Raw genomic sequence first — 22,854 nt, forward strand, 5'->3', positions numbered from 1 at the left:
GCATTTTCACAATGATCCGAAACTACATATCCCCTAAGCATGCATAGTTGCCCCTCAGCCCCTGAACCCCATGGACACTAAAGTCCCAAATGCGCAAGTCCTTTATGCAAAACGGAAGCCACCCTTCATTGGTGGGCTATAGTCTAAGTGGCCCCCCGGGTTCTGCACTCACAGCTGCTCTTCGGGCCTTCACTGCAGAGGGGGCGCTCCGAGCCAACAGGAGCCCACACCCCGCGCCCCCAGCTGCCTGACGGACCTCACAGCCAGCCTTGCCTAGGGCCGTTCTGGTTCTGAGGGACCCAGGGGCAGGGCCGGCTTCTCCCTCGTTATGGAGAAGGGCCTGGCCTTCAGCTGTGTTGGCGCAGGAGCCAGGCATATGTGAAGTCGTAAGCAACACAGCCCAGGGCCGCCCATGTAGGGCACCGCGTTCTTCCCGGGCGCTGTCCGGGATACCTCAAATGCCTAGTGACCCCCAATGAGCCCTGCCTCCTATGCCAATAAACCACGCCCCCAATGCCAGTGGATCCCACCTCCTATGCCAATGAACCAGGCTTTACATCCCGGCTCCTGAATAGGGCCAAACTATACTCTATCAAAGTCCAAACAATAGCTCACCGAGGAAAAAACCAGCTAGCCTTTATACAACCAAGAAAAAATGCGGAGGGTGGGGAGGCGGCACTGTGGTGCATGTTAATCCTCCACCTGTGGTGCCAGCATCTCATATGGGTACCGGTTCTAGTCCAGGCTGCTCCTCTTCCAATCCAGCTCTCTGCTATGGCCTGAGAAAGCAGTAGAAGATGGCCCAAGTCCTTGGGCCCCTGCACCTGCATGGGAGACCCAGAAGAAGCTCCTGGCTCCTGGCTTCGGATCCACCCAGCTCCGGCTGTAGCAGCCATTTGGGGGAGTGAACTAGCAGGTGGAAGACCTCTCTCTCTCTCCCTCTCATTCTACCTCTCAAATAAATTTAAAAACAAAAAGAAGTTGAAATGGATTCTGTGTGCACACAAGAGACAGTGTAGCAGAAACCAAAGGGGCTGAGCCTTTCGTCTTTGTTGGCACCAGGGGAGGGGTAGGGAGTCTTTCCTCCTTCAAAAGCACAGACTGGCACACAGTGATAAGAAATGACACAGAGACCCCTTCTGCCCTTCGCCCGGCTATAGAGTAATCCTACCATCCGGACAGGGTAACGGAAGGAAGTCTCTGGGTGGTGTCCAGCCTCAGCCATTCAGTAATCCACCCAGCTTCCCATGCACTGTGTGTGTGCACGCGTGTGTGTAGTGCTGTGAGGTTTTATTGCGTGTAGGTTTCACATGCACTTGGCTGTGTGTGTGCGCATGTGTGTAGTGCTGGGAGGTTTTAGTGAGTGTGGTTTGTGTGGCCACCACACACAGTTGCTCCCTCACACCATCTCTTCCGCAGCCACAGCCACCTCCCGCCCTCCCGCGCCCCCACATCGGAACCACTAGTCTGTTCTCTATCTCCGTATCACTGCAATGGCTCTATAGACGAGAGCAGGTGCTCCCAACACGGAATAAAAAGACAAGTTTATTTTGATATACAAATGCTTGAAATTCGTGCATGGCATTTTTCATGAACTTTCTGAAGACTGTCACAAACAGAATCCTGCAGATTCTACAGGAGATCAACTTGTCTGCTCAGCACAGCTTGCTTGAGATGCACCCACGCTGCTGCTTTTCAGTGGCGATCAGAATTCCGCACTTTCTGAAAACACAGCAAAGCAAGAAAACATCCAGAGGCCTCACGGGCTCCAGCTGCAGGGGTGCACAGGGTGCCCCTGAGGTCTGTCTCCATCGAAGCCGTCAGGTGGAACAGCGAGCCAAGGACAGGGAAGAGAGGTGCGCAAAGTCATCACACACACCCGGCTCTCATTTCTTCCCGACGTGCAGGCACTTTGCTTTTCTTGCTTTTTTATTTTTCATGAATGCTGCCTTCAAAGCCACCACTTCCTCTGTTGGATGATGCTTGTGAACAACAATGGCTTTACGGAAAAAAATCAAACTTTGACAACAAAAAAGCTGCTCTCCTGGACTTCTGGTTATGGGCAAGAGAGAGCAGACAAGCCTCTCTCCTCCACCTTCTGAGAACCATGGAAACACTGGTATAAATCCTGAAAGACTTGCAGTGTGCAGAGACTGATCTAGACGGACGACCCCAGGACGTGCGGGATGACAGGTAGGCTCTGCGAGTTTTCCTTTTGGCTTCTTAAGTCTCAGACTGAGTGCTGGGGAGGTCACACACCCAGAAACGCCAACAAGCACAGACAAAGCGCCAAGAAAAGCCCTGTCTGACCAGCCAAAGGACCAGGAAAAGGCCACTCTAACTTTTTTCTAATGATCCACCCGTTCCAGCTAAACATCATGGGGGGAAAACGTGACCCAGCCTCACACTCACTAGCCAAGACTGAGTAGAAAATCCAGACTTCCACCTTCTTCTGGTTGTAAGAGGCACCCGGCCACTGACCCTCCCCAGCCCCCACCAAACCGTCACCACCAGGGTGACATCAGACAAGGCCAAGTGAGAGCCAGGATTCCATCCGCGCCTGACAGTAAGGAAACCTGTCCCTTCCCCACTGCGGGGTCAGCGCAAGGCACATGGAGGTCCTGGGCGCTCAGCCCCACACAGCAGTAGCCAGGCCTTCCGAGCCAGCTCAAGGGTCAACAGGGTAGAATGGCGGCACCTGCACTTCCCTCTCGGTTGTCATTGGCAACACAACACTCTGCCACCTCTGCCAGCCTTCCTAAACAGAGCGCCTTCAGTGAGCAATGGTGGACATGCTTGAAATACATGAAAGAGTAAAAAACAGTTCTATACCCAGAAGAAATTAGTATCAGACAGACAAGAACAAAAGAGTTAATGAGAGATAGCTCATAGCGTGGCTTCTCGTAATACAGAAATCTCCGAATATCTGCCTCTGAAGGATGGATAAATGAACTGTAACATGGTCACACAATGGAATACTTTGCAGCAGTAAAGATGGAAGACTGTAGTAAACTGCAACAGTGGGGTTGGACCTGCAGAACAAAATACTGGGGAAAGAGAGCAGCTCCCAGAAGATTCTATATTCACACTCTACAAGAGCTCCAGTTCAAAAATCTATGCCCAAGACATTGTAGAACCATGCACAGGAATGCTAAACATAAAATACAAGACATGGCTGAACACCAGGTGCGGGGGTGCAATGGGCAGGCTAGGGGAGGAGGACACAGGTGCATGTGAGTGATTCTAACAGCTCAGTTCTTGTATTAATCAGTAAGTTCACAGACGTTTTAAGAATATGGTCATGTGTTTTTAGAGATACATGAATGCATACAGACAATGTTTAAAACAGAAGGCCTTATTTATATAGAGATGCATGCTCACAGTAAAGATTAAGATTTGTAAAGATTGGGGCCAGCACTGTGGTGCAGCAAGTTAAAGCCCTGGCCTGAAGTGCCGGCATCCCATATGGGCGCCGGTTCTAGTCCCAGCTGCTCCTCTTTCCATCCAGCTCTCTGCTATGGCCTGGGAAAGCAGTAGAAGATGGCCCAAGTCTTTGGGCCCCTGCACCCGTGTGGGAGACCAAGAAGAAGCTCCTGGCCCCTGGCTTCAGATCAGCGCAGCTCCAGCCACTACGGCCATCTGGGGAGTGAACCAGGGGATGGAAGACCTCTCTCTGTTTCTACCTCTCTCTGTAACTCTTTCAAATAAACAAAATAAATCTTAAAAAAAAAAAGATTTGTAAAGATTAATATTTTTGTGCTAAAATTAAAAGTATATTTCCATGGATACTATTTTTTAAACTCAACAAACCTTATGGGATGCCAGTGCCGCAGGTGGCGGCTTTACCCGCTATGCCACAGCGCCGGCCCCTGGCAAAGCTTTAGTTCAAAATATAAGAAGTAAAAATGTTTGATTGTAATACAATGGTAGCTGGACACACATGAGAAAAAAAGGAATAAAATAAGCTATCTTAATTTTTATTTACAGATGTGTCGTTTCATTTAGGATCATGAAGTGGATTTGATTAAACACAGGTTCACGGGGGCTGGTCTCGGGGGCAGGCGTTGTGGTGCCATGGGCAACCTGCCACTTGGGACATCCACCTCCCATATCCGAGTGCCTGAACTGGGTCCTGCTGATGTGCACTCTGGAGGCAGCAGATCACGGCTCAAGTACTTGAGTCCCTGCCATCCACGTGGGACACCCAGATGGAGTCCAGTTCAGTTCCTGGCTCCTGGATTGAACCTGGCCCAGCCCTGGCTGTTGTGGCCATCTGGGGAGTGAACCAGTGGATGAAAACTCTCTTTCTCCCCCTCTCTCCCTTCCTCCCTTTCAAATAACTTAAAATGAATGAACTGTTTTTAAGAGTGGGGGTCACGCTGGGGTTAGAAGGGTGACTTCGTGCTGAAGCCTCTTCCCTTGGGGCTCACGGCCTTTCCCTTGAGTGCCTGGTGGAATGGGGTGACGTCATCAGTGAATCACGGCAGAGGCTCCGGAATCTTGGGAGGCATTTGACCCGACACTTGGATACGGTCAGGGCTGTTCTCACTCGGCCACAGGGCTGTGCTCTGGTAAGTATGAACCCAGCCTTGAGGGCCTGCATCTCAGGAGAGCTCTCGGGGTACTCATTCGGACTGGACATGACTCAGCTCTGCAGTGGGCTCTCTTGGATCTGACTCACGCCCCTCCAAGGTGTCTGGGGTTGTAGGAGGGTTCACGTGGGTGTGCCCTCTTGAACTTGTAGGGGAGACAGAACAGGAGAGATGCAGGCAAAGGGCAGAATGACAAATGCAAACATGGACCAGACAGCAGCCTCGGGAACTTGGGAGCCCTGGGGAGAGTGGGAAGCAGAGAGAACAGAGGGAGACATCGCGGGGGGATGAAGTGGCTCTGCCTTCCTGTGGGGGGACCAGCACGGCCTCAGCCAGCTTCCTGGGCCATTTCAGACGAGAACAGGCCACTCTGGGAGTATTTTGGGGCCAGGCTTGATTGCCCATGAACTTACAGTGGTTCCTAAGGATATTTAGGTAGAGCTGATGAAAAAATAATAATAATAATAAAGTGTGTGAGGTCAGCCAGTTGACCCTACTGGAAACATGACTGAGGCCCAATGTTGCTGCCACCAGCCACTCTTCCCTTGAGCACTTGTCACACATGGATACTAATCCCACATCAAAGTGCAGCAGCCATGGTCAAGGGACACACTCACGACAAGCCATTGTCTTCTCACCTTTAAGTCGGGGGTGTTATAAACCTTACCTCTCAGATGATAAGGACGAAATGTGGTTAAGTCTCAGTGCACAGGCCAACAAAGTTTAATAAGCAATCAGTCACTCTTAGCTGCCATTATTGCAATTCTAATAATTAATGTTTTTCATAAGAAGCAGGTGATTTAAGGTTTTCATGTTTTTTATATATATATTCAGAGAAGACGGGATCTCTATGAGATCCATATCAGCTGCCTTGGAGATTGCTCAAAGCCAGCAGAACCCAGCAAAGAAGGGTCAGGTAAAAGGGTGTGCCTGGGCCGGAGGGCAGGTGCGTGGCAGCGGCGGGCCCCTTGCCCTGCTTGCTGTGTGAGTGAAGATGAAGGCACGTCTCAGCCCAGCACCGCTCACTGTCTTCCCTCTGCTCTCCTGAGTTGAGTTCTGCGGGGGAGCACAAAGGTGTGGCCGGTGAGTCAGGAGGTCCCTCTCTTTTTCACTTGTGCAGCCATGGAAGACACCAGACCTGTGTCCACAGGAGTGTCCTCCAGGGACCATGATGCACTACGAGAGGCACCGGAGGGCAGCCTTTGCCCAGGGAGCACAGGTAAATCCTGGGCCCTGTAGACAGGTGCGCATGGAATGCGGTCATCTCCCTCACAGCCGTGTCCTCAGATGGCAAGGGCCGCCCTCAGGGCGAGGGAGAGGCGAGGAGTCCAGCACAGCCCGGCCGAGGGCCTGCTGTGTCGGGCGGGGACCTCTCTCCCTGCAGACCCACAGGACAGCAGCCCGTTGGCCTCCAGTTCTGCCTCTTCGGTCGCTGAGCCTGAGCAAGAATTCAGGGGGAAGAGGGACCGGAAGACGAGGAAATCGGCGGGTGCCCAGCCAGGTGCGTGTCCTCGGTCATACCTCGGCTTCCTTGTCCCCACACGAAGGGGTGGTTACGGCCCAGTGACCGCACTTCGCCCTCACAAAGCAAGGCCTGGTCTTCAGCATGAGTTGTCAGAGAAAGGCCCGGGACCTCCCAGCTGGGTCTCCTTCATACTCACGGGGGCCTTGTGTTCCCTCTGACTCAGCCGCCTTAGAAGCTGTCTCAGAGCTGAAGTCCTGGAGGAAGAGGGGGCAGAGGAAGAACATATGGACTGTCAATCATGTCGAGGGCACAAAACTCAGAATGAACAAGAGGAGAAGACCCAGTTACCGCCCGGAGGACCAAGAGGCCTTCTACCGGCTTCTAGGTGTGCCCTGTGAGCAGGCAGCGTGCCCGGGGGCCCTTCTGAACTGAGAACTGCGTGGATGGAGGGCAGTGGCTCAGCCCACTCTCCGACCACCAAGGAAGTCTCAGAGTGACCCCTGGTTCTGTTGTGGCATGGTGGCTGCTTCCCGGCTGAGCCACCAAGACCCACTCCTGGATTCCCACTGCTCAGCGTCCTAGAGAGCAGAGCCGTCCCAGTACATTTGCGGTTGCTGGAACTGCAAAGCACAGCCTGGGTCATTTATCAAGAACAGATGCTCGTTTAGTTCAAGGCTGGGAGGCTGGGAAACCCAAGGGCATGGTGATGGCACCTGGTGGGGCCTCCACAACCCCAGGGGGCAGCACACAGAGGAGCAGGCATGCTAGCTGGGGTCCTTCTTCCTATAAAGCCACGGGGAGGGCCTCACCCCATGACATCCCCTAATCCTAACGGCCTCCTAAGATGGCCACCTCCAAACAACATTGACAATGAATCTGGGGAGGAAGGTCCTCACACCTGAACTTGGTGGGGAGGGACAATCTCAAATCTCTGCAGTGCTGGAAGGACAAGTGAGATCAAAGTGGGAGGAGGCAAAAACCAAACAGTAGGTGCAGAAGTAGGCTGCCAGCCAGCGATGAGGGCCCCGAAGGAGCTTCTTTAAGAGGCCCTGACACCCAGAGGTAGCTGTGGGTGACAGCGGGAGACTTCATGAAGCAGGAGGTACAGCAGAGGTGACAGCAGGCCCAGAGGAGGCGGGACTGAGCGCGGCAGATTTGGGGACAGCACTGAGGTCATGCTTGTCCCACGTAGCATCCACTAGCCACACGTAGCTTTTTAAGTTAAACTGAGGGAAATAAATGTCTAAAACTCAGTGTCGCTGGCCACGCTGCAAGGGTTCAGGAGGCACATGTGGCTGGTGGCCGCCGTACTGGACAGTGCCAGGACTGAACATCTTTTTTTTTTTTTTTTTTTTTTTTTATTTTTGACAGGCAGAGTGGACAGTGAGAGAGAGAGACAGAGAGAAAGGTCTTCCTTTGCCGTTGGTTCACCCTCCAATGGCCGCCGCGGCCGGCGCGCTGCGGCCGGCGCACCGCGCTGATCCGATGGCAGGAGCCAGGAGCCAGGTGCTTTTCCTGGTCTCCCATGGGGTGCAGGGCCCAAGCACCTGGGCCATCCTCCACTGCACTCCCTGGCCACAGCAGAGGGCTGGCCTGGAAGAAGGGCAACCGGGACAGAATCCGGCGCCCCGACCGGGACTAGAACCCGGTGTGCCGGCGCCGCTAGGTGGAGGATTAGCCTAGTGAGCCGCGGCGCCGGCCGCAAGGACTGAACATCTTCATCGCCACGGACAGTTCTGCTTCTGAACTCTTCTGAGGCCAAGGCTGAGTGGAGACGAGTCAGGGAAAGGGGCCACGACCCTTCCGTCCTGCCTGCTGGACAAATGCCCTTGTCCCAGGTCAGAGGAGAGGGACCCCGGGAGCTGGCCCTCTCAGGGCATCACTGGAAAATGGCCCCTCTGGGGACAACTCTAACCACAGAGGCACCTGCTGGAGAGAGGAGACCCAGGAAAGGGAGCGGTGATGCCCTGGAGCCCTGCCCAGGCGCTCACTAACCACACACGCAGGGAAGCTTCCCACAGCTACAGCACGGTGGTGACTGTCACCACGAGGCCAGAGCCCCATTTAAGCTTCTGAGTGGAGGCAGACTGTGAACTCTGGAAAACGGGGTCGCGTTGTGCAGTGAACAAATGCATCACATCCCAAGGTGACTACATGAGAGAGTCAGGAACAGAATTCACGCCCCACCATGGAAACTCGAGGTGCACAAGGATGTGGCCCAGGAAGGAGCAGTGGCTGTGGGTGGGGTTCAGGCGCATCTCTGTCCTGGAGGGAAGGGAGCTGCTTCTCTCCCAGGGCACAGGGGAACATGAGGCGGTCCAGGTCATCCTCTGCCCCCAGTGCCAGGCTCAGCCCCCCTCCCCCACCCCCCAGGGCTGCTCCACGGCGTCCACGATCCCTCCTTCCCTTGCAGAGGACCCCGTCATCCAGAGCTTCCTGGAAGCTGACATTTTCCTCAAAGTGTCTGACAAGGTACCTGCTGCCCGGAAGTGAGGAGGCCCCGCCCCCGGCCTGGGCTGGGGGTGGTCAGGCCGTGCCTGCAGAGGCCCTGGAGGGAGCTGCGGCGGGTGCTCCCTGCCCCTCTGCCCAGCCCAGCCCCTCACCGTCCTGTCTCCGCAGTACCTGCTGGCCATGGTGGTGGAGTACTTTGGCCGCGTGGGGCTGCCCGGACACCTCTACAACAGGATCCACTTCTTCCTGGCTCTGTGAGCGCCCCCTGGGGGACCAGCTCTCAGATCTGTGCAAATCCCCACACCCCATGCTTCCAGCACCCCACCAGGGGGCCTCAGCAGAGGCCCATGTGCCCAAAGCCCCAGACCATCATCCCAGGCATCACGTGGCCGTTTGGGGGAGGAAACGGTCCTGAGATAATGAACGAGGTGGGAAACGCCCTTTCTGCCCAGGGCACTGAGCTCCCCGAGATGACAACCCTGGGGACCGATGGGTCCCACAGGCTCAGCGTCAAGGCCCCCTTCTAGGGGGTCCCCAGCAGAGAAGCCGTCCCCAGACTGTCCTCCTGGACACACTCCCCCTGGGCGCGGGGTCCCTCCGGCGGGGCCTCTTTCTCCTGCACCGCCCGAGGCTGCCTCTCCTCGTCTCCTGTGGCAGCTACATAGCCTCCGACATGGAGGAGGACAACCCCACGTCCAAGCGGAGCATCTTCCAGTTCCTGCTGGGTAAGGAGCACTGGCCAGACCTCTACAAGGAGTTCCTGAAGCTGAAGGTGGAGTTCTTCCACGCCATGGACCACCGCGCCTGGGTCACCGCAGAGCTGTGCGAGGAGGTCTGTGGGGGCGCCCAGGGAACATGACGGGGACTGGACGGGCCCCTCCCTCCAGGGCTCACCCACTCTGCGTTTTGTTTTCAGATCCAGGCCCAGAATCCACATCACTGGGTCTGGAGCCGGGAGCGCCAGTGCGCCCCCTAGGTTCCCAGGCCTGGGAACGCCGCCGCGGGTGGTGCCATGGGGGCTGCTGATGGCCAGGTGAGTATGGGTCCCTCAAGTGAGTGGGCATGAGGAGGTGGGTCTGCGGTGTCCCGGTCACAGCGTCTTCATGTCTGCCAGAGAGGGCGCTGAGCACTCCTGTGATAAAGTGTTTTATATCCAAGTTCTCCCAATGAACTTGATGACAGAATCACATACCCATACGTGGTCTCCACTTGCACATCCAACTTTCTGGGAAGCCCTCTTGGAAACGCTACTCTAGATAACAACTTCTGTAGAGTTCTGGTCTGAGTTGAAAATTGTAAACATAAATCCATGGAAAACACTGAGGTCTTCCCTTCCGGACTCGGGGCTGCTGCCACCGTTGGCTCTTGGGAGGAAAGAGGCAGATAAATTCCAACATGTCCTCCCACGTCTAGTGCTGTGCTCCCGTATGAAGCAAAGCTGTGCCGGCTGGGCCCTCGGGGGACGTGCTGAGGGTCTCATCTCATCAGGGGCAGAAGCCGCTCCCAGGGCCCTCTGGCCTCTGGAGAAGTAAGATGGCTGGAAACCAAAGGAAAGACATGGACAGAACTGTGCAGAAGGACATGATAGGCGACGCGGTCATAGAAAACGGTCACCTGTCTAGCATCACACTCTTTAGAGAGCACTTTCTCGGGTTCAGATTTCATTTTGTATTTGGATGTACCGAAGTGCGGGGAGACAGCTGCACGAGAATAATCCCGTGAGCACCCTGGCCACGCTGCAGGTGCGACCGAGCCTATTCTGATCCTAGCGAGGAAAGAAAACGGGAGAGAGCAAAGCAGCTCACGTGTGCCCTGGATCAACCTAGTTTGGTGTAAACTTTAATTCAGCTGCAGGCTTTGTATGTGAGAACCACCACGGATGTCAGGAATCTCAAAATTCCAAAGACAAAGAGCAGTCCGTGAGGTCCCTCTTGGGCCTTGTTATCACGAGCAGTGAGGGGGGACAGCTGCTCTTCTAGCTCCTTCGCGATACACGGGGCGATCTCATGCTCAGGGTGGTCTGCCTTCCACCTTGCCTGATCTCACTTCTCTTATTTTGTAGCTCCTGCCCACCCTGACACCCCCTCCCCCAACAAGGAAGTGACTGCCTTTTCCCCGGCTCCAGGCACTGGCAGAGGGGCAGCAGCTGGCCCCCAGCTTTCCTCTAGCCCTGCCAGAGTCCAGGGAGAGCCTGGGCCACAGCAGCCCGTCCCCGGGGTGTCAGACCAGCTGAACGTACGCTGCCCACCCCCAGGCTTCACATGGATGTCGGCCAGCAAAGACCCCTGACTCCTGGCTGTCCTGGGAGGGGTCCGGCAGTAACTTGGAGGGGCACGAGGGGAAACCAAGACTTTCAGAGCAGAAGCCACAAGTGACAGGAAGACGGAGAAGGGATGGGAAGTCCAGCAAGAAGCCCGGGCCCCGCAGCGGAAGAGGAACTTGGAGGAAGAAGCCAAAGCAACAACAGGAAGAGGCAAGGAGAGGAGAGGAGACAGGAAGGGGAGAGACACACGGCAAGCAGGGGGAAGGGCCCCTTCCAGACACACAGGGCCTCGGGGGAAGCTGTGCTCAGAGCTCGTCCTGAGCCAAGGGCTGGACTGTCCAGGGAGGCCTTGTCTGGTGGAGACGGCTGGGCAACTTCAGCCACAGCACTGATGGGGGCAGGGAGACTGTTGGCGCGCAGACCTGAGGCTGAAACGGAAGTGGGAGTGAGAGGGGCGAGACCGTATGCAATCATACGATCTGACAAAACGGACACAACCAGCTTCTGTAGTGAGAAGAGGAAAGGAGGAGAAGAGGCGAGAAGCGGTCAGGGCCCAGGGCGTGAGCAAAGCTGGGAACAAGCAGAAGCCGAGGTTGGAAAAGAGGGCTCAAGGTGTCCTGTGAAGATTGGCTCAAAGCAAACGGGAGCTGTCCTAAATGCTGAGAGCCATGAGCCGACGCAGTTCGCCAAGAGCAAAGAAAACAGACCAAGAGACACACACATATTTAATAAATATTAAAAATAGGACACGACTGGGATCTGCCATACGACTTGTATTAATAAATTTGAACTCTACTAAACAAAAAAGAGCTTCAGACTGACTCCCAAAGCGACACCTGGCTCTACACTGTAAGTGATGAGACTCAAATGACTATGAGGTGCCCAGAACAAGTCGGGGGGAGGGGGAGGGTGGGGAAGGCAGGTGTTCCAAGGAAACTTGGAAAAGGAGAGTGGGAATTGTGAGCCTGACACTAAGAAAAGGAAGGCACAAGCTCAAACCCCTCCTAAGAGCCCAGGAAACACATGTTGGAGGGGAGGTGCTGGGACGGTCTGTGCAGCCAAGCCCAGGGAAGGCTATTAACCGTGACCCAGGGGCCCGGGCAGGTTTCTGAAGCTTGATTTGCCCTGCTCAGGTTTTTCAGCTCTCTCTATGTACATCACTTTTAGGTAGGAAATTGTATTAACTGAGCTTCCTACAGGAAAAATAACTGCAGTGGTCAGACAGAAATTTTTTTCTTCCCATGGGAAGAATTGATTTTGTCACATCTCCTAATAGCTCCAACATTCCCAGGGACGTCACAGCCAGCAACACAGCTGCCATGCAACCCTCTGTATCCCACAAGCATCTGGCATTTGCTCTCCGAGTCATCTGGAACCTTCTAGCAGCAAACAATGACAGTTTCATGATCTGTGAGGTCCACGCGAGGCTGCCCTCGGAAGTTGGGGCTGGGAATAGTCTGGTCCGGGGTGGTTTGTCCTCAGGTGGTGAATCCAGAACCAATGAGACAGAGCACACAGGCTCTCATTCCCACACCAAGGACTCAGGCCCTGGGAGGTTGGACACCAGTCATGCCAGTCCTCAGCTAACAGAGCCCCCAGGTCTGAACAAGAGCACATGCATTCTGTAGTCAGTTCTCCCTTGGATCCAGGTGAGGGAGAAGCCCCAGGCAGCTCGGAGTTTACCCTCCCTCCCGGTCTGCCATGACCCAAAGCCAGGACTCCAGGAAGCCCCAGGTGGCTCCTTCTGAGCAGCCCTGCTCAGAGGTCAGCCCTGGTCGGGCTCCCCTTTCTTGGACTCCACAGTCAGCGGGATGGAAGAGCCACACACACATCCCTGCACTCACTTCCAGGGCTAGAATGCAGAAGAAGCCAAGAAAGCTAAGCCTCCAGTGTCATGGCAGTCAGCAGCAGCACTGGCCCATTGGCAGGGACACGGGTGTCAGGGTCAATGGGAGCATTGCTTACAAAGTGACGTTAGGGGTCTAAGTTTGTCCTCGTCTGGGACCTGGTCTCAGGACAGAACCTGCGCAGAGGTTGTTGGCTGCTGTGTCTCCCTCCCTGCCCATTCTCCCCGCTTCCTGCTCCCTAGTACCTCCTCCACCTGTGCCTCCCCCTTCAGTCACTTATAGACCACAGCCCTGCCCTGAGCAAGGTTTGACAGGCACTTTTCTGGTCTGTTCCCGCCGCATCTCAGCACCTCCTGTATTAGAAACGCAGCCTTGCTTTACGGAGAGTTTGGCTTTGCTTTCAAAGGCCCCTTGGCCCGAGTCCAAGCTAGGTGTGGTTCTCTGCCCTTGCACTTCCCCAAGTCTGACTCTGGTCTAGAGACAGGGTCTGTGGACTCCCTGCTTCCCAGGCTGGACTGGGGGAGCCTGGGATAAGGACAGCGCTGTCCCCAGGGGCTGCCTGCTCTGCATCCACTCTCCCTAGCCCCAGGACTGCCCTCAGGGGACCTCTCTTCCCCCACTGGTGGTCAACATGGTTCAGATGGGCTGATTCCATCCTGTTCAGGGGCAGGCATTTCATTTATTTACTCATTCACGTGAGCAGCTCATCAGACCTAGTTCCAGGCATGAAGGATAAAGCAGGGAACGACGCCAGTTGATTTCCGGTTCCTGCACAGCTGACATCGCAGTAGTGGAAGTAATGAGTACCAAACATCCTAAGTGCTGAGTGTTGCGGAAAAGAATAAAAGGAGCCCCTCTGGCTATTGCACTCCTTGAACTGACCCAGGGTGAACTTGGACATCACCTTGGCCTTGGGCTCCATTCTTAGACTTGGACCCTAATGCCAAGGGTTTGCCTGCACCTGAGCTACAAACAGCCATTCCCCAGGAAAACGTGCCTGAGAGTAAACCAGTCCACAGGAAAGCAGCACTGAACCGCTCAGTGGAGAGTGGCCCCGTCCAGCAACATCATTTAAACCCCTGGATCCAGCTGAGCCCAAGGCCCCAAGCGCTGGCCTTTTCCAGTTACCTGAGCTAATCTAAATGCCCTTCTTCTACTTGAGCTTTTAGAGCTGAGTTTCCGCCATTTGTAATCCAAGATCCCTGATGGAGACCAAAGCAGATGTCTACCAGCCCCCCTTAAATGTCAGGGTTTCATGAGGTTAAGACTCCACTGGTTTGGAAAGATCATCCCTCCTGGGTAAGGTTTGGTGTCCAAGTCTGGCACCTGTCTTCCTAACACACTGGGCTGGATCACTTTAAGAGAAACTTTGAACTACAGCTCTGCTCCTGCTGACCACCTTCCCATCCTCACTGCTGACCCCAGCTACCCACCCCCATTGCTGTTCCCTCATCCAATTGGGGCTCCTTTGGCCCAAGACCCCTTCCCCCATCTCTGCTGGCCAATCCTCTCTCTCTACCCTAGTTCAGCTCATGTCCATTCGTCCCCCCAGACAAAAGTCAGGGAAGGCTCCCGCCCACCACAGACAGGCAGCAGCTGCTTCCCTCAGACCCAGAGGCCCGGTGTGCCCTTCTCTCGGCTGCTGTTAGAGGCTCCAGGCGCCCAGGGGTCTTCCAGTATCTGCTGGGTCCTTTCTGCTGTGGGACAAGCAGGAAAGGAAGGGAACGGACACATGCGACCTCTCCGGGGGCCCCTTTCTTGGTCCTTGGAAACAGATGTAGAATGTCCTGCCCAGAACCCCTGACATGCTGCACCCTGGCTGGGAATGCAGGCGGAAGCTCTCTACGGCAGCGACCTGAACTGTCCAGGCAACCAGTTCTATGTGTACTGATAGGAATTCAAACAGCGAGGTTTCTGACAGTCCTTCATTTTAGAAAACAAGCTCTGTAAGAAAGCCACACGAGCTGGGCCCTTTATAGCCACACACGCGGTTTCCTGTCCACGTGGCATGTGGATTGATCGTATCTGTTGAAGGCAGCACTGACACCCAGGGAGACCAGCCCTGCGGCTGTGAGGCCATCCCAGCTGGAGGGCGCAGGGTGGTAGGACTGCGGAGAGGCTGGGGTTCCAGAGGAGCAGCTGAGGGTTGGGGGTAGAAAAGGAAAGGGAGCAGCATCCCAAGTGCGGGGAGGCCAGTGGCGCGGGCCAAAGTTCTACAAGCAAAGCCTGGGTCCTGAGAAGTGGGCAGTGGAGGGGTTCAGGGAGGGGGCAGAGTTTACATCTGGGTCACGGCATCCCACAAGGCATCCCAGGGCTGGCTCAGGAATCATGCAGAAAGCATGTTGATCCGGGAGGCAGGTGGAGCACGCAGAGGATGCAGAAGCCTCCGCAAACCCGCCAGCGGCTCAGGGGCGGGGACACGTGTTGCCACTGGTAGTACCTTCCTGCAGTCGGGAGTAGCATCTACCCTGTATCTGCTGTGGCCAGCACAGGAGAGTAGTAATGGCTCAGCCTCCTCCAGGTTCCAGACTCACTCAGCATCTCCCGCTAGCAGATGCTTACCTGGCTGGCACTGCAGGGGAATCGCAGTTCAAGGCCAAGGAGAAAGCTGAGGAGACGGCAAAGACGCCCATGCACAGCGAGTAGTGAGATGATCCACAAACCAACTAGTGCAGCAGACAGGGAAGTTGGGAATGAGGCGACACTGCAGAGGGCACCCTCGCCTTGCCTGGGGATTTGCTGCAGGGGCCACTCACACATGGACTGGAGTAAAAGCAGGGGAGACGCAGATCCGGCACCTCCTTGTAGACTTCACGAAATTTAGAATAAAGTTCTTATCTTAAAATTCTAATTTCATGTTATAATGTACCACGCAAGCCAAAAGGAAGTATTTTTCGTTGAGAAAAAGAAAATTTTAAGTTAAGAGGGTTATGTGACTAAGAAAGCATCACAGAGACTAGTTCAGTGATTCTAACGCCAAGAAATTATACGAAGGCCTTTGTTTTTCCAAAGATGCGCAGAGGAAGAAGAGTTCATTTGTCGGCTTTTCAAATGTGTTCATGAATCAGCCAAGCCCCTTTCACTTGCGCCCAGGCACTGCCTCCTTCTAAAAAGGCAGGCAGGAATGATGGGGCTCAGGGGTGGTGGAGGCAGTAGTTGGGAAGCCCAGCCTGGTGACGGTTTGATGGGGAGTGATGCAGCTTTGGGACAGCCACCTCCCCGAGCCGCAAGGGGTCTCCACTGTAGAATGAGGAGCAGCACCAGATGCCATCTAAGGGGTCTTCCAGGCTGACCGTTGTCGCAGGTGCCTGATCAACGGTTCCCCTTGTCTGGGAGTCCGGCCCCTCCTCAACAGCCTCTACTCCTCATCCCGGCCTCTTTCATCCATGCACTCAAGATAGAGCAAAGCAAGAGGACTATGCACAGGCCAGTCCATGCAAAACACAAGCAACAGGATCATTTCTGGGATTTTTCATTTAAAAGAATTTTTCTGTAGTTTGTGATCGTAACAGGGGGCTCCTGGGCAGCCGTCGTAGGCAGGAAGAGACTGAGCACGGTGCCTGTGTGTGGAGGCCTCTAGCCCAGTGTACTCATCAGGGCAGCCACTGCTCCAGCCTCCCCTCCACTGCCTTCCACTGTTGCTTGAAAACGACACGTACTAGACAGAGGTGATCAGATTCTGTCCCTTCCCCCAGAGTTTGGGGAGCTCTCCACACAGTAATACATTTCCCACAAATTTGGTCAGTATCAGAATGTGGGAACTCCGAGGGGCGGGACCGCCCTGGACTTCCCTCAGAATCAACACCCACCCATTCTTCTGCAGTTCCTGCCTCAGCTCCCACGTGCCCTGGCTTCTATCCAAATCCTGGCTCCACTCTCACCTGTGCACTTAGCCAAAATGCTGGCCTCCCACCGAGCGGTTTGCATTGTGATCTTCAGACTGAGATGAGAAACCTCCACTTCTTGCATCCTCAGGGATGTCAGGAGACCCTGTGAGCTGGGACAGGCCTCCCACTGTAAGCCGTGGAGTGCACTGGATTCCAGACCAAGGGCGGGACGGTGGCCTAGTTTACGATCAGGCACAAAGGGCCCGTTCTGCAGGGTTTAAGCCAACAGTCTCCTGCTAAGGCCTGGTGTGTTTGCCTCGGCGTAGCTACTAAGCTCCCATCTCCACCTCTGTGTCAGAGCTTCAAAGGGCAGGCACAGATGCCAGTGACCACCGGAGAAGAAAGGGTGATCTCTGAGGGTATGTGTGCTTGTATTGCGGAGTTTATTTCGTTCTGGCTAGGGAAGCAATGGCATGTATTTCTGCCTTTGCAACAGAAAAGACAAGACAGGGGACTGCTAGTGACATAACAGAGGTTGCTGACCTCTCCAGCAACAGCCTTTCCTCCCGCGGTGGACAGGAGGCGGAGCAGTGTGATGACTTCTGGCCTGCGGACTGTAACTGGAAGTGACCCGTGCCGCTTCTGGGCTAACACCTCACAGCCTGCCACGGTTCTCCAGCTCTTCGTGCCTGGGCTCTGAGGAGGCTGGCAAGAGCACACTCTCAGGATCTGAGGGCCTGTGACTGACTTGGTTTCTTCGATGATCCTAGCATGCCTGCCCCAGGGCAGACTGCCCAGAAAGTCCTCTTTGCAACCTGCCCGCTAATCCCGACACCAACAGATGCCATTTCCAGATGTCCGCAGTCTTTCTGTATGCCTCTTTCTAAAGCCTGGTTTGCTTTTGTTGACAATATTCTACTGACAATTCTCCCCAATATGTGAGTTAGTATATGTGTGAATATCTGTCTCTCAAGGTGTCGCTAATTCAGGGGACAGTGCACAACTGACCATAAACAACTGAGAGTGAGGACAGCAACAGCTGTCTGGACACTGAGTTCATTTTTTGACAGGCAGAGTGGACAGAGAGAGAAGGGTCTTCCTTTTCCGTTGGTTCACCTTCCAATGGCCGCTGCGGCCGACGCGCTGTGGCTGGTACACCGCGCTGATCCGATGGCAGGAGCCAGGTGCTTCTCCTGGTCTCCCATGGGGTGCAGGGCCCAAGCACTTGGGCCATCCTCCACTGCACTCCCAGGCCACAGCAGAGAGCTGGACTGGAAGAGGAGCAACCGGGACAGAATCCGGGGCCCCAACCAGGACTAGAACCCAGTGTGCCGGCGCTGCAGGGGGAGGATTAGCCTAGTGAGCCGCGGCGCCAGCTGGACACTGAGTTCTTTAACTCTTGATTCAAAGGCATTTTCAGAATATAGCAAGTTAATTTTTTCTTTAATTTTTGGTTAGAAGAAAACCTATTTAAGTGTGAAAGGAGGCACCTCTTTCGGCCTCTCAGTCAGCCACAGTGGGAGCAAGCCTGGGGGCAGCAGACACAACAGTGAAACACCGAGTGTCTAGAGGGAGTAACTCTGCCTCAAGGTGCATGCCTTCTGAACGAAAGCTCTCCTGCAGAGGCCGATCCGCATGGGCCACTGCCAAAGCTGCAATGGAAACATACTTTTTCGCTTCAACTTGTACTTAAAGGCCCAAACAGCACAATTCCAGATGTGGAGAAAATAGGAAGTCGATGGATGAAGCTCATGCAGCTTCTGGTCCGCTGGGATCAAGAAGCCCAGGGCGCAAGTCAGAATCTGGACAGCCGGGAGCCCTCTTCCTCCTGTACTAGGAACTTGGAGCTGGAGACGCCTTTCTGTGAATGTCTTTCATCAATACCTCATCTGGAAACTGATGGACGTTCTCTAAATCCTGGGTAGAAATGGGCTGTCTTTTGTTTTAAAACACAATTTCGGCCGGCACCACAGCTCACTTGGCTAATCCTCTGCCTGCAGCGCCGGCACACCGGGTTCTAGTCCCGGTCGGGGCGCCGGATTCTGTCCCGGTTGCCCCTCTTCCAGGCCAGCTCTCTGCTGTGGCCAGGGAGTGCAGTGTAGAATGGCCCAAGTGCTTGGGCCCTGCACCCCATGGGAGACCAGGAGAAGCACCTGGCTCCTGGCTTCGGATCAGCAAGGTGCACTGGCCTCAGCACGCCGACCGCAGCGGCCATTGGAGGGTGAACCAACGGCAAAGGAAGACCTTTCTCTCTGTGTCTCTCTCCCTCACTGTCCACTCTGCTTGTCAAAAAAAAAACACACACACACACACACAAAAACAAAAGAAAAAAGAAAAGAAAAAAAGAAACACCACAATCTCTGAAGAACCCTCCACAGTGAGAATTTCGTATTTTATCTATTCAGAACAGACTTCACGTATGAGTTTGCTTGGGCTACCATAACAAAATACTACCTGCTGAGGGGGGCTTAAAGAACAGAAATGTGCTTCTCACAGTGGGGGCTGCAGGTCCGGGCGGAGGAGGTGCCGGCTGACGGGGCTCCTGGAGAGGCACTGCTGGCTTCTCGTGGTGCCCTCCCACGGCACAGACCCAGAGAGACAAGAATCCGGCTCTCTCCTCCTCTTCTTATATAGCCACCAATTCTCCTGCATTAGGGCTCCATCCTTATGGCGTCGTTTATAACCTTAGTTACTCGTGCAAGCCTGTCTCCAAACAGTTGTGCTGGCGTTTGGGACTTCAACATACAATTCTGGTGGGACACAATTCAGTCCACAGAACTTCATGCTGGACAATTTTGCACTGGGGTGTAACTGGGGTGTAACTGGGGTGTAACTGTCCTTTCTCCTGCTTGAGGTTCTCACGTCTCAGAATGCTTGGCACTGTCACAGGAGAGACAAACGATTTCTGACAGGACAACTGGGACACGTTAGGAAACATGCAAGCTCCGCTGCTCCTGCTGCCACGAGCGAGACTTCATGGCGCAGCTTCTTTCAAAACTGCCCTGTGCGGCGGCCACCTCGCCGACACCACCGCCCGCCCGTCAGGCGCTCTACACACCCACACGCGCCCCAGCGCCCACCGTCTGTTCCCTCAAGTCCAAAACTGAAGCAACCATCCAGAGTTCTGAAAACAAACCCAAAAAATTTATTTACAAAAGTAATTTTAACTCAACTTTATATGCCATATAATGTTAAATGACAGCAACAGAGTCTCTGGAATATTTAAAACACAAAGATTTTAAAATACACTGAGGTTTGTGCAGCTCCTCTCCCTCTAGTCATATTATACAACTTGTAAATGTTCCATTAGCTTTCATGTTTGGTCATACTTCTGTGCTGAAGCCTCACTCAAAGGTGAGTGTCCCACCAGAAACGTCACATAACCATTGGCTGTGGGTTTCCAAGCAGCAAAGGAGCCAATCGCAGCAAAGCTCGCACCGGCATTTTCAGCTGTTTAAACTTGAAGAGCAGTTCGGCAAAGCTTGTGCTTCCTGAAGAAACAGAAATGAAGCAAAAGGTCGTATCACCGAATAAATTATACAACCCTTTCAAGGAAATGGCAGAAACACAGTTTTTTTTTTTTTTTTTTTTTTTTTTGACAGGCAGAGTGGACAGTGAGAGAGAGAGACAGAGAGAAAGGTCTTCCTTTGCCGTTGGTTCACCCTCCAATGGCCGCCGCTGCAGCCGGTGCACCGCGCTGATCCGATGGCAGGAGCCAGGAGCCAGGTGCTTTTCCTGGTCTCCCATGGGGTGCAGGGCCCAAGCACCTGGGCCATCCTCCACTGCACTCCCTGGCCATAGCAGAGAGCTGGCCTGGAAGAGGGGCAACCGGGACAGAATCCGGCGCCCCAACCGGGACTAGAACCCGGTGTGCCGGCGCCGCAAGGTGGAGGATTAGCCTATTGAGCCACGGCGCCGGCTCAAGAAACACAGTTTTAAAGCAGACATTCTTCCCTTTGAGAACAATCAGCCAAAGACAATATTTAAATGATGACATTTTCCTCACGCAATGATAAAAATCGAAACATATCGGGGCCGGTGCCATGGTTCACTAGGTTAATCCTCTGCCTGAGGCACCGGCATCCAATATGGGTGCCGGGTTTTTTTTTTTTTTTTTTTTTTTTTGATAGGTAGAGTGGACCGTGAGAGAGAGACAGAAAGAGAGAAAGGTCTTCCTTTTCCGTTGGTTCACCCCCTAATGGCTGCTGCGGCCAGCGCACCGTGCTGATCCGAAGCCAGGAGCCAGGTGCTTCTCCTGGTCTCCCATGGGGTGCAGGGCCCAAGCACTTGGGCCATCCTCCACTGCACTCCCAGGCCACAGCAGAGAGCTGGACCAGAAGAGGGGCAAGCGGGACAGAATCCAGTGTCCCGACCGGGACTAGAAACCGGTGTGCCGGCGCCGCAGGCGGAGGATTTGCCTAGTGAGCTGCAGCGCCGGCCTGGAGCCGGGTTCTAGTCCCAGTTGCTCCTCTTCCAGTCCAGCTCTCTGCTGTGGCCCGGGAGTGCAGTGGAGGATGGCCCAAGTGCTTGGGCCCTGCACCCACATGGGAGACCAGGAGGAAGCACCTGGCTCCTGGCTTCAGATCTGCGCAGTGCACCGGCTGTAGCGGCCATTTGGGGAGTGAACCAGCGGAAGGAAGACTTTTCTCTGTCTCTCTCACTGTCTATAACTCTACACTGTCAAATAAATAAAAAGTTTAAAAAAAAAATCCAAACATATCTATCCTGTACTTCAGAAAGTGAGCTAGTTATATGTGAAATCTGTATAATACTGTTTAATTATAGAAGGGAAAATCAGTACCTTCAATTACTACTTAAGTGACTTCTGAGTGGTTCTTATATTTTAATTCCTAATTCATGCACTCGATTTTTTTACCTAAAACAAAGAATATGGGCTGCAGATGAGCAACAGAGAAGTTGCTCCAGCTTCTCCCTCCAGGAAGCACTGATCCTCAGTCTCAGTACCCCAGAGATTATGTCTTAATTCATCCCGAGTGCAGCCTGGGCAACCTGAAGTTTGAAAGCTGCCCAAGGAGAGGGCACTATGTGAGTGCATCAGGCTGCCACTGGTGATGCCGGGATCCCACAGCCAGAGTGCTGGTTTGAGTCCCAGGTGCTCTACTTCCGATCCAGCTCCCTGCTGACAGGCCTGGGAAAGCAGCAGATGAAGGCCCAAGTTCTTGGGTCCCTGCCATCCATGCTGGAGACAGAAAGGGAGTTCCTGGCTTCTGGCTTCGGACTGGCCCAGCCCTGACCGTTGCAGCCATTTGGGGAGTAAACCAATGGATGTAAGATCTCTTACTCTCTCTCTCTGCCTTTCAAATAAATAAAATATTTAAAAGAGAGACAGTGAAAGTGATACAAATAAAGATGCTCACAACTCATCATTTTATTATTCAGTTTATTGGACAAACTGTTTCTGTATTCTAAAAAACAGCTAAATGCTAACATTATTATTATTTTTTTTTTTTGACAGGCAGTTAGACAGTGAGAGAGACAGAGAGAAAGGTCTTCCTTTTCCTTTGGTTTGCCCCCCAAGTGGCCGCTAAGGCCGGTGTGCTTCACTGATCCGAAGCCAGGAGCCAGGTGCTTCTCCTGGTCTCCCATGGGGTGCAGGGCCCAAGGACCTGGGCCATCCTCCACTGCACTCCCGGGCCACAGCAGGGAGCTGGCCTGGAAGAGGAGCAACCGGGACAGAATCCAGTGCCCCAACCGGGTCTAGAACCCAGGGTGCTGGCGCCACAGGCAGAGGATTAGCCAAGTGAGCCGCAGCACCGGCCAACATTATTAATTTTTAAATCCTCTTATGAAAAAAGTCAAACACATACAATATTAAGCACTTGTTCATTTAAAGCTTTATAATTTTAGGATTTAAGATTTCACACACACACACACACACACACACACAGATATATATGGTAAAGTCAGGATGGGCATTTGGCTAGCAGCTTAGATGCCACTTATGACATTCACATCCCACATCAGAGTGACTGGATTCAATTCCTGCTCTGATTCCTGACTTCCGCTTCCCACTAATGCAGACCTGCGATACAGCAGTAATGGCTCAAGTTGACTGGGTTCCTACCACCCACATGGGGGACCTGGATTGAGTTCCAGGCTCCTGGCTTTACTGAGGGCATTTGGGGAGTAAACCAGCACATAGGAGCTCTTTTTGTCTGTCTCTATCTTGCAAATAAAATAAATAAAGACAGGATCTTACAAAGAAAAAAAAATTGAAAATTGAAGTTTAGTTTAAAAAGGAATAAGTGCCAGCACTGTGGCACAGTGGGTTACACCTGCCTGTGATGCGATGCTGGGACCCCATATGAGCACGGGTTTGAGTCCTAGTTATTCTACTTCTGATCCAGCTCCATGCTAACGTGCCTAGGAGACACGGATGGAGTTCCAG

The 22,854-nt window shown here is 53.7% G+C and overlaps 2 protein-coding genes across 3 annotated transcripts in view; one reads left to right on the forward strand and one right to left on the reverse strand.

Moving 5' to 3' along the window:
* Positions 1-6,054: 6,054 nt before the first annotated feature.
* Positions 6,055-9,484, forward strand: LOC103347509 (putative speedy protein-like protein 3). The gene is made up of 5 exons (XM_089326840.1): positions 6,055-6,442; positions 8,471-8,529; positions 8,677-8,762; positions 9,166-9,340; positions 9,425-9,484. The coding sequence occupies exons 1-5, from the start codon at positions 6,199-6,201 to the stop codon at positions 9,482-9,484; spliced, it is 624 nt and encodes a 207-aa protein (XP_089182966.1). The 5' UTR covers positions 6,055-6,198.
* A 10,083-nt stretch (positions 9,485-19,567) lies between these two features.
* Positions 19,568-22,854, reverse strand: part of ANAPC1 (anaphase promoting complex subunit 1) — a 99,094-nt gene continuing 95,807 nt past the window's right edge. For both annotated transcript variants that reach the window (XM_002709586.5, XM_089326104.1), the window contains exon 48: positions 19,568-19,936. In XM_002709586.5, coding sequence (XP_002709632.1) covers positions 19,821-19,936 — 116 coding nt within the window. In that variant the 3' untranslated portion in view covers positions 19,568-19,820. The remainder of the gene's footprint in view (positions 19,937-22,854) is intronic.

Source organism: Oryctolagus cuniculus, chromosome 2, assembly GCF_051225735.1.
Source record: "Oryctolagus cuniculus isolate XC-2025 breed Fujian yellow rabbit chromosome 2, ASM5122573v1, whole genome shotgun sequence".
Taxonomy (NCBI): Eukaryota; Metazoa; Chordata; class Mammalia; order Lagomorpha; family Leporidae; genus Oryctolagus; species Oryctolagus cuniculus.

Coding starts and splice junctions, on each gene's coding strand:
- LOC103347509 (XM_089326840.1), top strand. CDS start 6,199: ATGAGTTGTCAGAGAAAGGCCCGGGACCTCCCAGCTGGGTCTCCTTCA. Junction 6,443..8,470: donor GGCCTTCTACCGGCTTCTAG/GTGTGCCCTGTG, acceptor CTTCCCTTGCAG/AGGACCCCGTCATCCAGAGC. Junction 8,763..9,165: donor ATCCACTTCTTCCTGGCTCT/GTGAGCGCCCCC, acceptor CTCCTGTGGCAG/CTACATAGCCTCCGACATGG.